Genomic DNA, 14,476 nt, shown 5'->3' on the forward strand with positions numbered 1-14,476 from the left:
GCTTGTCATTTCGACCTTCTAAGGTAGTGCTTCTCAAAATGTGGTCCCCGGACCAGCAGCATCGGCATCACCTGGGAACTTCTTAGAACCACAGATTCTTCAGCCCCACCTCAGACCGCCTGACTCAGAAACTCTAGGGGTGGGGCCCGGCAATGTGTGTTAACAGGCCCTCCAGGTGATTGCAATGCCCGCTTGAGTTGAAGAGCCACTAATCTATTGGTATCATCAGAACAGCCCTTTTTTCAGCCCCACCACCACTTACATTGTTAAGGGCAGTTCCTCCCCTTCTCCTGGATTACTGCAACATCTCAGAATCTTCCAGCCTCCAAGTCATACCCACAGAACACCCCTCGGCCCACACTCCACAAACACCCAGAATGCTCCCTCTAAAACACAGATCTGATCACATCACACTCCTCTGCCTACAGCCCTCCAGCGGTTCCCTGCTGCTCTCAGGATTGAGTTCCGATTCCTAGACCCAGGTTCCAGAAGCCTTCATTAATGGTTGTGTGCCATCCAGAAACTTTGCCTCGGATGCCGCCTCTGCCCCTGCCCCTCCCACTGTGACACTCTGCTCCCGCCACACTGACCACTCAAAATGCAGCTCCTGTCCCCCCGTGAAACACTGTGCCACTGCCTCTGCTCATCCAGGAGCCCCTTTGACAGTAAGTGACACAGCACAGGGAGAGCATCTGCATTTTTTATGGAAAAATTCAGTAAGTATTATGTGACTGGCTGGTGACCACACGTGGGTAGAGACAGGAAGAAAAATCATATAAACTGACCCAGTAAGGTTACTTCATGCTCCTACACTGCTGGTGGGAACATAGTTTGGTGCAACCATTATGGAAAACAGTATGGAGATTCCTCAAAAAACTAAAAATGGACTTACCCTATGATCCAGCAATCCTATTTCTGGGTATATAGCTGGAGAGAACTCTAATGTGAAAAGATACAATGTTCATAGCAACACTATATACAATAGTTAAGACAAGGAAGCAACCTAAATGTTCATCAACAGATGACTGGATAAAGAAGCTGTGGTATATTTATACAATGGAATACTACTCAGCCATAAAAAAGAATAAAATAATGCCATTTGCAGCAACATGGATGGACCTAGAGATCATCATTCTAAGTGAAGTAAGCCAAAAAGAAAAATACCATATGATATCACTCACAGGTGGAATCTAAAAAAAAGGACAATATGAACTCATCTATAAAATAGAAACAGACTTGCAGACATAGTAAACAATTTTATGGTTACCAGGGCAAGGGGGTGGGAGGGGATAAATTTGGGAGTTTGAGATTTACAAATGTTAGCCCCTGTATATAAAAATAGATTTTTAAAAATGTTTCTTTGGTATGGCACAGGGAACTATGCTGAATATCTTGTAATAACTAATGGAGAAAATATGAAAATGAATATATATATATGCATGACTGGGACATTGTGCTGTGTACCAGAGATTGACACGTTATAATTCACTGTACTTCAATAAAAAATAAATAAAATTTAAAAAGTAAATGGATTAATTAATTTCCCTCATGTCTTCCCTACGTATAGACCAGGGGCCGGCAAACTGCAGCCTGCAGGCTAGATCTGGCCAGCTGCCTGTTTCTGCAAATGAAGTTTTGTTAGGAAAGAATGGCCACGCTTGTTCATGACACACTGCGCACGGCTGACTTCACACTACAAGCGCAGAGCTGAGTACTTGTGACAGAGACAGTGAAACACTTACTAAGGCCTAAAGTATCTCCTATCCGGCCAACTTTAAAAAACTTCGCCAACTCCTCACCTAAACAAAAAAGATAACACAAAGGAAATGAATCTTCTTTCAGATTTCCGAAGTCTAGTAAAAATCTGGAGGGAAAAAACCCTCCAAGCTCCTGGCTGGGTGGTGTCTTCTCAGTCCAAGGCACCACCATGGTTCTCTACTCGTCCTGGCTCTTGGCACGGGAGAAGGCAGGCCCTGAGAAATGCCAGTCACATCGGCAGAGCTAATTAACATTCAGCGCATATCCAGGAGAAAGAGAAGGAAAGAAAATCAGGACGGAAAAGTTGGGCTGAGTCACCCATTTTAATAAAAGTCCACCTTATAAATTGAAAATGAATTCTGCATCCCCCACAGTGTTAGCCAAATGGATGAGAAAAAGCACCAGCTGTGAAAGCCAGAAAAGGTATGTGAAACAGCATGGTCCTCTTCACGAGGCAAGATAAGTCACAAAAAAGAAAGTGTGTCATTAACTTAACAAGTGTGACTGCCACAAATGAGTTTTTAAAATTTTATTTTCTAAACTTCAGTGAACTTTATGGTTGGGGATTATCCTGAAATCTATAAAAGTACTGGCAGCATTCCGTCTGCGCTCAGCACACTGCGTGGTGCAGGGATAACAATCAGCACTGTTGCTACTTTTGCAACAAAACTCTTGAATCAAGCATAATGAGGTGCAGGGATCACCTGTTTGGCCTTCTAAGCTAAAATACATAAAAAGCAGCACATGTTAGAAATTTACTAAACCACATATCAGGTGGAAAAAATTAAATAATCTCAAAATATATGTGCTTCAATTCATACCCATAAAAGCGTCGATACTGATACCACAGGATCCAGCCATAAACCATTCACTGAGCAATAACCTGGGACAAATTACATTAAATTCTAAGAGCAGAAATGAATGTGACAGGGTCCTCTTTAAAATGATGGAGTCAAAATATATATTAAAATCCTTCTCCACACTGAACTGTATGACGACAAACATGGGGGATGGAATCTGACCCACCGTACAATCAATCCTGTGGTGAAGGAAGGTTACTAATACTACTGTTTAAAACCCATGCACGTGCACAGCCAGCAAAGAAAGAAACCATGTTGGAGCTTCTTGATACACATCCACTTATTATATTCTATAGGAAATAATCTATCTTTTAACTAAAAATAAAATTGGATGAAAAAGATGCCCCTTGAAGAAAACTAAGAATAGTAAGCAGATTGCTTTTTGTTTATATTTACTGACTGTTCCCTTCAATAATTTTATACTACAGGAATTATCCAACCTAGAAAATCAAACATATTCCATGGGGTGAATTCTTGGAGGGAGAAGAGCAATGCTGTGCAGTAAACCAAGCTCTGGCCCTTTCAGTTCCTCTGCCTTCGAAATTCTGTGTAAAACAGAGGCCCTTATAGAAAGTGGTGCTTTCATTTGTTCATGCCACATTATCCACAAGGTACACTGGACACAGACACAAAAGAGAGAGCAAAAGGGACTGTGAAAGGATTTCAGTCTAAAATGGGACTGGAGGACAGGGAAGGGAGAATCTCAGTCACACGCCCCCAGAAAAACAGAACTAAGAACTGAGAGGCTGATATGCTGTAATTATAGAAGGTAGAAGCCTGTTTCGTGACCAATGAGCATCCGTCAAGAATCCCTCCCCATCCTTGAGCCAGTGAACCTGCTGCCTGGGCTCTGGCTGGACCTCCTCCTCCTTTCACTCCCTGAGCATAAAGAGGGCCGCCCCAAACCCTCAACGGACTTCCTGAGTTACAATTCCTCTGCTATTCCTGAATAAACTCAATCTCTGGTCATTTGAGCTTGCCTCAGCTTACCTCCTTTGTTTAGGTTGACACTACAAATAAGTAAGTTATGTGCCAACATTTGCATGGAATCCCTTCCCAGGGAAAGCACGGAGCCGTGACGTGGTCATGGACACACCACCAAGTGGCCACGACAGTGTCACCTCCAAGAATTGGCAGTTTTCTGACCCACAGCTTTTCCTACTGTCTCCGTTTCCATTCCACCCCATCCAGAAAGATGTGGGGAGGGAGGGCTGGGAAAAGAATGTGCTAATTACACCAGTAAAACCAAGAGTAGCAAACAGATCAAGAAAGAATGGCAGTAAGCCCGGAAGCACACATCCCACAGAGTCGGTGCCCCAGCCAGGTAATTCCCGAGCTAATCCACTTTCCATCCCATCCTCCACCTTCTTTCCCTCCAAGTGTTCATAAGATTATTAAATAGAGGTAACTCCTGACCGTTCAAAACAATTCACTTAATAGATTCTCCAGGTCTTCCTTTCCTCAGTCACCCTGGCTTTTCTTCCAGCCCTCCTCCTCATGAAACCAAGGCGTATTTATTGAATGGCTGTGCTGGGTTCTGTGATAGAAACGGGAAAGATCTAAACAGTCATCACTAGTATTCACTGGGCACTTACTACATGCCAGGTGTTGTGCTAAATGCTTTATCAATTCATCCCATTTAATCTTCAAGATAACCCCCAGAGGTAGGTACTGTTATTATACATGAAAAATTTTAACCTGTGACCTTGAATAAATGTTCTAATCTCCTAAATAAGTGGAGGAGATGGGATTGGAATCCACAGTTTAGGACGAGAGTGCTCCAAACCGCTCTGGGGAGACCCAGTCTCTGGGGAGACTCGGACGCCTGTGTTCATCACAGACCCGTGTTTCCATGGTAAACATGGGGACACAGCACACCTCCACATAACATTTAATTTGCATGGGGACAATAGAGGGCATGCTGCCTATTATGATATGTGTTAGGTCCTCTGAGAGAGAAAATGCAGAACTGATGGTCAGGGAAGGAAGGTGTCTGAGAGGAATGACATCTAACTCTGAACAGCGTTCTAGGAGAGAGTAGAGCTTAGCTGGGAAATCACAGTTCAGGAGCAGAAGCAGCAGTGCACACAGAGCTCCGGGGTGAGACAGAGCACGGACAGCTGGGGGAACTGAGGTCTTCAGCAGGGGTGAAGGATGGGGTTTGGAGGAACAGAAAGAAAAGTGGGTCATGAGCTCAACAAGAATGAAAGTGTTGAAGGCAGGAGGCAGATGATGGAAGTCCAAGGAATTTGGACTTTATTCTGACAGAAAAACCACTAAAAGGCTTCATGTAGGAAAATGATACATCGAATGTGCAGGATTTCTCACCTGCTGACACTTGGCACTTGCTAACTCTTTGTTGGGGCAGGGGTCCTGTAAAATGCTTGGCAGCATCCCTGGCCTCCACCCATTAGATGCCGGCTCTACCCCTCCCCCCATGGCAGCAACCAAAACTGTCCTCAAGACATTGCCAGATATACCCTGGAGGGCAACACAGCCCTGAACTGAGGACCACAGGGCTAGAGTAAGGAGACTGGACTGGAGACTGGTAACGGACAGACCCAAGACGATAACTGGGAAGGCTGATGTGATAAGCCAAGCAAGTGATGGCCGAGTGGACAGGTGATTTTCCTGATTCTTCTCATACAATGTGGCCTCACAATCTGGCCCCCGAGAATCACCCAGAGGACAGTCCAAACCCACCCTGTGCAGAATCCTCTCCACCTCTGAAGCCCATCTCCCCCAGCAGTGCCATCACCTCCCTCCCCAGTGCGGACCCTGACGGCCTCATCAGCACAGCCTTCCTCTCGCTCTGTCACATGGTCCTGTGCCTGCTTGCCAGAACCTCCCCCACAATCCCGGGGGAAAGCAAGTCTCAGCCAACACCCTGAGCTCCTCAATTCTAATCACTCTGTAGACTGGACTTTGGAATCAGGAGCCCAGCTCCACCTCCCAGATCTTAAACACAATATCCTCTGGCCACAGCCACCCATGAATCCATTCTCTCTCCATGCTCACTCCACCCACTCTTCACTGTCCTGAAGAACTTTAATCCCAACTTACTACTCTTCACTTTGACTTAACTTACTAGATTTATATGCCTGTCTTTCTTTTTTTTGCATATAACCCATGGCCTATGCTGGTAGTCCCAGTTCCTTTGCCCTCAATCAACTGTCACCATGATGTCCCAAAGGATCACAAATTCTAGATGTCCAAAAGAAAGTGACCATCTTGCCTGAAACCTGCTCTCGATTCCGTATTCTGACACTTACTAGAGTATCACCATCCACCCAGACATGTGAATCAGAAACCGAGGAAATCATCGACTCCTTTGCTTCTCCACATCCAATCGGATGTCAAGTCCTGACAATTCTAAATCCTAAATACTCCTCAAACCTGTCTCTTCCCATCTCCACCACCTCTGTTTCAGTGTGGGCACTTTTATTGAACACCCAGATACTCATTTTAAATTTCTTCAATCCACTCTCCATTCTGCCACCAGGATTTTTTTTTTTTTTAATAAATGCCTATCTGTTTATGGCTTAACTACTAAAAATTATTTAAAACATCACTGTATGACATCAACGACTTGTTTACATGTCTGGCCTCCTTTCCACCTGTCAGTCTCCCAATTTACAATCTAGAAATACTTATAAACTATGGTCACCTGCATCTCCATGCCTGGTATACGTACTTCTCTTTTTATAGCCGATCCCTGCAAAAAACTCCTAGGTGTCTCTCAAGGTCTTGCCCAAGTGTTATTCCCTGAGCTACCAAGGAGACTTAGTTACCCCTTCCCTTCCCTTTTGCTCCCCCTACATGCACATCTCCACTGGGACCCGAAACATGGTTATGACCTGGGGTGACAGTTTACATACACTGAACACTTATCATATACCCTATACTGTGCGAAGTGTTTTACTTGTATTCATGCTTTCTTCTTACTTAGAAACCACTATATTACTCCTCATTCTACAGAAGAAACAAACTTTGAGAATTTATGCCATTTACCTAAGTTTGCACAATAAGTGGAAAATCCAGGGCTCAAATCTAGGACAGTCTGACTAGAGTCCACTTCAACCATTAAATTCCAATAATTTGTTTAGATGTCTTATGTAAGCTGATGTCAGTCAGTTGAGAATAGAGGCTTTCTTTCATTTGTGTGTCCTTAGTAACTAAAGGTAGGGCAAAAGAAAAAGGAGGAGCCGAAAAAAACAAATGGAAGTCATAATTACATGTCAAGACCCCGATCTAAATTAAAAGAGGATCTAAGTATAAAATAAACAAGCTACAAGGATACAGTGCACAACATGGGGAATACAGCCAATAGCTTATAATAACTATAAATGGAGTATAACCTATAAAAACTGGACTGCTATGTTGTACACCTGAAATTTATATAATACATCAACTATACTTCAATTAAAAAATAACTAAATGAGAAGAGGAAGTCGGTGGCTGTCTCAGTCCATTCGTGCTGTTGCAACAACATGTCAGAGTTTGGGAATCCTAGAAACAACGAACATTTTTTTCACAACTCTGGAGACTGAAAGTCCAAGACCAGGGTGACACCCTGGTCTCCTCATCTGAGGGGAGCCCTCCCCCTGGGTCATAGCTGGTGCCTCCTCCGAGTGCTCACATGGTGGAAGGGGTCAGGGAGCTCTATGGGGTCTCTTTTATAAGATACTAATCTCATCAAGGGGCTCCACCCTCAGGACCTCAGCATCTACCAAAGGCCCCACCTGTTAACACCATCACAATAAGGATCCCCATATGTGAATCTGGCTCCGGGGGACACCTTCGGACCACAGCAGTAGTCTTTAAGAAGAACTGAAAGAACGTCATGAAATAGTAAGACTGAAGTACAAACTCAAAGATATTGAGAATACAGAGACAAAAAAGGAAAGAAAGTTACATGTTTCCTCTCCTAAAAGGAAAGAAAAGAAGGAAAGGGAACAGAAGGGAAAGGAAGGGAAGGGAAGGGAACCAAAAACTTTGTTGTGCTAGATGGGGGCTCCTTGTATAAGAAAGGGATAAACCAAATGAAAATTAAATTAAATATGGGATACTTCTGAGTGATTGTTTATTGAAATAACAGGATCCACTTGAACTTGACCCCATGAAGATCCTAGTTTGAGGGCCCAGGCACTGTGACATTGAGAAGGAAATGAAATCAGCACAGTCCTGCCTCTGCAGGGCAGTATTTACAGTATCCATATCTTCGTCAACTTTTAGAATAAACATATCGATAAACCATTAAGCCTAAAAACATACCCTAAGGATAAAGGTGCACCTACTGGGAGCTGCAACAGTCCAGGCTTGGACTGGGTGGAGAGGACGGCAGAGGCAGTAACAGCAGGCGAGGTGGAGGAGACAGGATGCGAAGCTGATGGAACAACAGCGGCAAATCAGAAAGCTTAGTATTTAAGGTTCAAAGCAGATTACTAAAGGGAAACCAGAAGGGCAATATTAACTATGCTGGGAGGAATGGGGAGGGGCAGGGAAGGGGGTACCTAAATCCTCACTGCCACAGCCAGAAGGTGACAGTAATGTTGATAATTGCATCAGCAAAGTAAAAATACCAGAAGTCAAAACCAGCTAAACAAGAGCAGGGACAGCACGGGGGGGGGGGGGGGGGGGACTGACAGTGGGGGGCGGGGCGGGGAGCAGGGCTGGGTGGTATTTCAGATCTTTTAAGTCCCTCAAATTAACAAAAAACACTATATACGTAAAACTGAGAAAGGATTACAGCTTCAATCTACTTTTGTTACCCTCCTTATAATGGATTTATGCAGTGATTACCTAGGTAAAGGAATGGATAGAAAACATGGCTACTAAATGAATTTCAGAAAATAAAATCTATTTTGCTACTGACCTCTATGTTGACATTAGAGAGAAGTCTGCAGAAAAAAGAAATATTTCAGCTAAAGTGATTTTAAAAGCTGGTCTGAAAATTAAGTACAATTTTAATACCACATTTCAAATAAAACAACTTCTGAGAGTTAATACTGTGCATAATGTTTCAAAAGTAAAAGTACATCTTTACACACACACACAACACAACACACATTCTCTTAGAGCTGAAAAACGTGTCGTGGCTTTTACTGCTTCTCAGGAAAATACTTGTGTAGGCTTGACTAAAAAGCATCTGAGTATTCTTCCTGCTGTGAAAAAAAAAACACAAATACAAACGGTCATTTCCGTTGGTCACTTAAGTCTCCGCTCTCGCGCTCGAGGACGGTGAGTAGAGTGCATTCCATTCATTTCCTGGTTGTGTCTGCTGTCAGTATTGATTAATGACAACGACATCTTTCAACAGGTTCAAGATCATGTTTCTTTTATTTCTTTTTGGCCTGAATTTTCATGTCTTCCTCCTCTTTAATTTTAGCCTCACTAATACACTCATCCAAACCTCTGCCCGCTTACATACACACCAAGGAGCCCCTGCCCACATGGACAGCATGGGGCGCACTACATATACAGCAAAATCAGCACATCTGCCAAACCCAAAAAAGCCCAGCATCCAGGAATATTCTACTAGAAAGACATTAAGATCAATTCTAAAGGATTAAGTAGATATGACCTGCCAAAATCCTCGGGCCAAGTAAATTTGCTTTATTTTTTGTGATATAAAGAGATGATGTGAAATCTGACATAGTTATGATTGAAGAAATCCTAGAAGAGCTTGCTAATGGATAATCAACAATTATGTAAGATAACGTAGTGGTTTGCCGAAAACAGCTGCTGATGAATATGACCCAGAAAAAGGGCTCTCGATACGAATAAAGGCATTCTAAGAAAAAGGATTCTTAAGGGATCACGTACTGGACTTGTTCTTGCAAAATGACCTCCATCCACACCTAACAGGCAATGAGCCGGGGTCCGAGATGGGCAGTAGGTTGAGGACTGGTAATGCCTTCTTCACAGGTTGCAGGGCCTAAAACTTCAAATTACATGGTGCATCATAATAGTAAATGTTTTGCTATTTCTAAAGATTTTAAAACCATGGTAAACATTTCAGGAGAGATTTTTCCTCACACTTGCGAGAGATGAGTAGACCAGGTTTCAAAAGGAAAAAGTCTTTCCCCAAACCACAAAACATACCGTGATCTCATACTCAACGATACGACCTAGCAGGCTGCAAGCAGGAGCACTACTCATATGTCGTCCCCGGCTATGTTCAGAACTGCTCTAGCTTAGAATTTTGTTTGAAACATACAACAAAAACAAACCAACAAAGCAAAAGGCAAATGTGAGGTTAATGAGCAATGCCACTCGGCCATTAGAGGAGCGCAATCTTTCTCATCTCTGAAAGCAGGGCTAAGAAAAGGGCTATCAGCCATTTTGATGGCTGAAGTAATTTTAAGTGTCATGGCCCTAATTTTGATCAGCTTATAAAGTGAACATTCCACTCAGCAAAAAGCAAAAGCTAACGTTTGTCAGGTAATATGCTAGGTATTAGTTTTCTCAATAAACAGAATTTTATTCAAGAAAATACAGAGCACCATATACTTCTGTCCTTATAATATTTTCCTCCTAAAACTGACTTGTCTTCTCCGTCTCAGTAAATGGCACTACCATCCACCCAGCCACTTAAAATCAGAACCAAGGGGCCGTCTCTGATTTCCTTTTTCCATTGCCCCCATTCGAGACCCACCAGAAGAACCAGCAGCTCTGCCTCCAGAATCCACCCCACACCCACTGACCCTCTGTCACCTCCACCACCACCACATCTCGCTCCACTCCTGCCATCGTTCCCTCTGGTGTTCCAGCGTCTGCTTCTGCCCCTACACAATGCTGCCCAGAGACCAGGCCACGAGATCCACGTGCAGTATGGAACAAATACGTACTTACCCCGCACAAAGCCTTCCAAAAGCGCCCACTTGAAAAAAAAATCCATTTTCCTTCCATAGCAACCTGCCATGGCTCCTGGGGCCTTTCTGTCCTCATCTCCCAAAACGGCAGCTACACAGCCCTGCAGGCTGTGCTCTGCTTAGGTCAGGCCTGCCTGCGCTCCCTGGGCCCTGCGCACCTGCCCCGGGCTTCCCAGAATGACCTTCCCTCAGACCTGACCTCATGGCTCCTCACATTACATGTGAGACTTGCTTCCCTCCAGTCACCCCCCCAACTCCCATTCACTGATCACAGTACTTGGGTTTATTTCCTTCATAGTGCTTATTAGAATCTGATGGAAGTTCATTACCTATGCTTTCATTTTTGTTTTTGTTTTTTATCTGTCTCGACCCACTGGGAAGAGGATATAGATTTCAGGAGAACAGAAATCATATTTCTCTTGCTCATTAATGTAACTCTGGAGCCTACAACACTGCCTGGCATGTTGAATGAATTCAGTAAACATCTGTGAGTGAATTAACATTATCACTCAAAGCTCTTTGCCTTTCAGTATTCTTGAGATTTTAACCTAGTCAAAATGTGAGAGAAAATGTGAAATCCTTTCATCTTTTCTATAGCATTTCTAAAGCACAATCTTAGGCCCTAAAAATGTATGCAATTCCATGGACCTAAATCAAAAGGTTTGACTGAAGTAGGCTAAACCGCATGAGTAAGGTCTGCAGATCAAAACTCTAGTGCTGTAATTATGAGTGTGGACAGAGATGAAGCGGGGAGGGGAAGGGGAGGTTTGTTCTCAGGGAAGGGAGCAAAGCTAGGGTGGGGAGTGTGCCGGTTGTGAGCTCCTCCCACAGGGTGTTCTGTCTCAAAGGGCCACTGCCTTGAGAGAACTGTTGGTTAGAAGTCCTCCCAGCAGCGATTTTCTGGAAACCAGCAGAGGGGCTAATTACCAGAAACTTCTCTCCCTACAGAAAAGTGCCTTCCTCCCCACTGCCCTGCACACACCTCAGTTTACATAACTCTCTGTGCTGTTACCTCTGCTGGGCTTTGGAGAAAATTCTTGACTACGCGTACCGTAAAGGCACATTTCTGTGCTGAAATGCTATTTAAGTGTACGAAATAACGTCTGTTACTACAGCACCTTTAATTTCATATTTGTTTTGGATTAGGTTGGATTAAGTTTGAATTTGGTAGAGAGGAAGAACAGAGCCAACAAATACAGTAAGGAGAAAACGCAGTCACAAAGCCGGGGAAAGAAACTCCCTGTTCTGAGGAAATCTCTTCACACCAGCGTAAGGGACTGTATGTGTTTTGCTTTTCAGCCTCTATGCCACCCCCAGGCGCCATCCAAAATGACAAGTGGGAGGGGTCACCAGTCTAACACAAGAATGGAGTGAGGTGGGGGGCAAGAAACAGACTGTTTCTTGATTCAGCAATTTAAAAACGGAGGAATAGGATTATTCTATTCTTTTCAGTTTATTCCAAGTCCACATTTATTTACTAATAAGACTATTTCTCTTCTTTTTTTTTAAATTTTTTTTCGGGGGGAGTAATTAGGTGTATGCATTAATTTTTAGAGGCGGTACTGGGGACTGAACCCAGAACCTCATGCATGCTAAGCGTGTGCTTTGCCACTTGAGCTATACTCTCCCCCAAAGACTATTTGAGCTCTAAGGGAGGAAAATGCAGTCAACTTGGGAACAGTTTTAATCAAAAAGCAACTGTTAGAGGGAGGGTATAGCTCAAATGGGAAAGTACATGCTTAGCATGCACAAGGTCCTGGGCTCAATCCTCAGTACCTCCTCCAAAAGTAAGTAAGTATATAAACTTAATTATCAACTGCCCCCCCGAAAGCAAGTGTTAGACATGGCTAGTGTTTGCCTTTCTCTGTACCATATTTATTTCACTTCCTAGTTGCAAACAGATATATCCCCTAGAATACAGCTCCATAAAGCTTTCAGCCCACCACAGTCCCTGGGTTCTCTCTCTGTAATAACACACACCTCTCACAAAGGAAAAGGGAGGAAAAAAATTTAATTGTTAATTCTTCTCATAGAAGAAAAAGATCTACCGAGCAGTGATTAGCTGCCACGTCATAAATGAACAGACAGGTCACTCGATCAGTCTTAAGAAGAAGGCTTCACAAGTCACAGTACGTCCTGAGGAATCTCCTTTCATGTGGGAATCATCAAAAAGATCTCACAATATTTTATGTGACTTATTTCCCTAATACTGAAAGGAGACCACAGTTGTGATGGGGAAAGCAGAGGAAGAAGGAAAGCAGGCACATACATTTTATTACTTCCTGTCACTTCCTGATCCCAGCCAGGGCTCATTCCCATTGTCTTCCAAAACACACATTATCGCCCGTCTTGTTCAACAGCACGTCCACGGAGAGGAGACCGGCGCCAGAAGCCCTGAGTAACCGGAACTAACCCGCGTGGGTGAGAGCCAGCGCTCTGCCTCCCAGACACCGGGCGCCACACGAGTGAGCCAGTTTCCTCACGAGAACGCCCTAGGTGAGAAATCTTACCCACGTGGGTTTAGATGCACACTCATCACAACCCCCAAGGTCACACACATACCACACACCTGAGAAAGGTCAGCAATACTCTGGCCTGAAAACGATAATCCAGCTGCTCTGTTATTCATTATGAATTACGAAATGGCTTTGGAATTACTGTTCGGCAGTATTAACCCTCCTGGTGAAAGGCAGCCGGGGGGAAAGCAGACAGCGCTGCTTCGTGTCACTAGTCAGTACACAGACGAGTTATGAACACACTGAGATCGCGTTCCGGGTCCTGGGAAACCCCCCGTCCCCGGGGAACACAGCTCTTGCCCTGTGGAGCTGCTTCTGAGGGCACGTCTGTGACCAGCAGAGTCAGAAATACTGGCCCAGAACCACCTCAAAACCATCGGGCTAGCAAAGTGTCAAGAGTGGCCAACTGTTAAGAAAAGGGCGTTTGGCAAATGTACTGATGAAAACCCTAGTGAGAAGGGGAACAAACCAGCTGAGTGGCAGAGGGGAGGAGGGCCTGCGTCACATACGGGTTTTTAAATTATAGGCTGATTGGGGCCGACACACAGCACAGCTGCTGTTCCCGCTGCGGTGGGCCTTCGAGCCAGTGAGTGCTGTGGAGTCTCCTACTTACGTCAAACGGAGCTGAGCTGGACTGGGCACTCTGCCCGCACGGTTCCCTGAAGCAGTCACTGAAAGGAAGGAGGAGACCCATGGCAATGATCCGTGAGCAAAACTTCTCCGCTTCTTCTGGAGGCCCGTTCTCCTGCTGGCTGAACAGCTTCTCCAACAGAGTTCGCCCTGCAGGTGAGACACAGTCATTAGGCGGGAGCACTGGCATGTCCCCTGGCTCAGAACTCCCCTGAGGAGAGAGGCCAGCAAACAGCCTGCGAAACACTGTTGCCAAGGCTACGGACTTGCATAGAGAGAGAACTCTGCAGTCAGGCCTGGGACACTACACGGGACAGGGGAGCTCTGGTTCACTCCCCCATCCTCCAAAACAACTCCTGCCCCACAGAATGATGAGCCCCGTTATGGGCCCCGCATCTTCTTCCATCTGCAGAAGCACCTGACCTTTCAGATTTCATTCGAAACCCTCCTCCTGCTCTGTGTTAATCCTGCCCATAGCTCTCTGAGGAAGAAGTCAGTAGCCACCACCATTTGGGCTAAGAAATGTCAGTGGCTGACATTCAGTCTGGTGCGTGGCAATGGGGAGGGGGAGGAATGAAGTAACAGGGAGGCAGGCACCAGCCTCCGAGAAGGGGAGAGGGCTGGCCAGAAGAAAAACTCACCCCGAAGAGGAAAATGACAGAAACTCAAATTTTTCTCATATGCACCTCAAAAACATAACTCTAGGGTAGGTCTACACAGCAGGTTTTTAATTATTTCCCTAAAAGAGACAAGAAAAGAGAGGCACAAGGAGAGGAGGACACCGGCTGAGGACCGGGGCCCACCTGTCCCACGGTTCTTGGTCCCGGTCCTGGCTGTC

The 14,476-nt window shown here is 44.7% G+C and overlaps 1 protein-coding gene across 4 annotated transcripts in view; it reads right to left on the reverse strand.

Annotated features, from left to right (window-relative positions):
- The window catches only part of FMN2 (formin 2), a 285,811-nt gene that overhangs the window by 241,175 nt on the left and 30,160 nt on the right, over window positions 1-14,476 (reverse strand). For all 4 annotated transcript variants that reach the window (XM_074373220.1, XM_074373219.1, XM_074373221.1 and 1 more), the window contains exon 2: window positions 13,622-13,788. In XM_074373220.1, coding sequence (XP_074229321.1) covers window positions 13,622-13,788 — 167 coding nt within the window. The remainder of the gene's footprint in view (window positions 1-13,621; window positions 13,789-14,476) is intronic.

Source organism: Camelus bactrianus, chromosome 11 (genome assembly GCF_048773025.1).
Source record: "Camelus bactrianus isolate YW-2024 breed Bactrian camel chromosome 11, ASM4877302v1, whole genome shotgun sequence".
NCBI classification, from domain to species: domain Eukaryota; kingdom Metazoa; phylum Chordata; class Mammalia; order Artiodactyla; family Camelidae; genus Camelus; species Camelus bactrianus.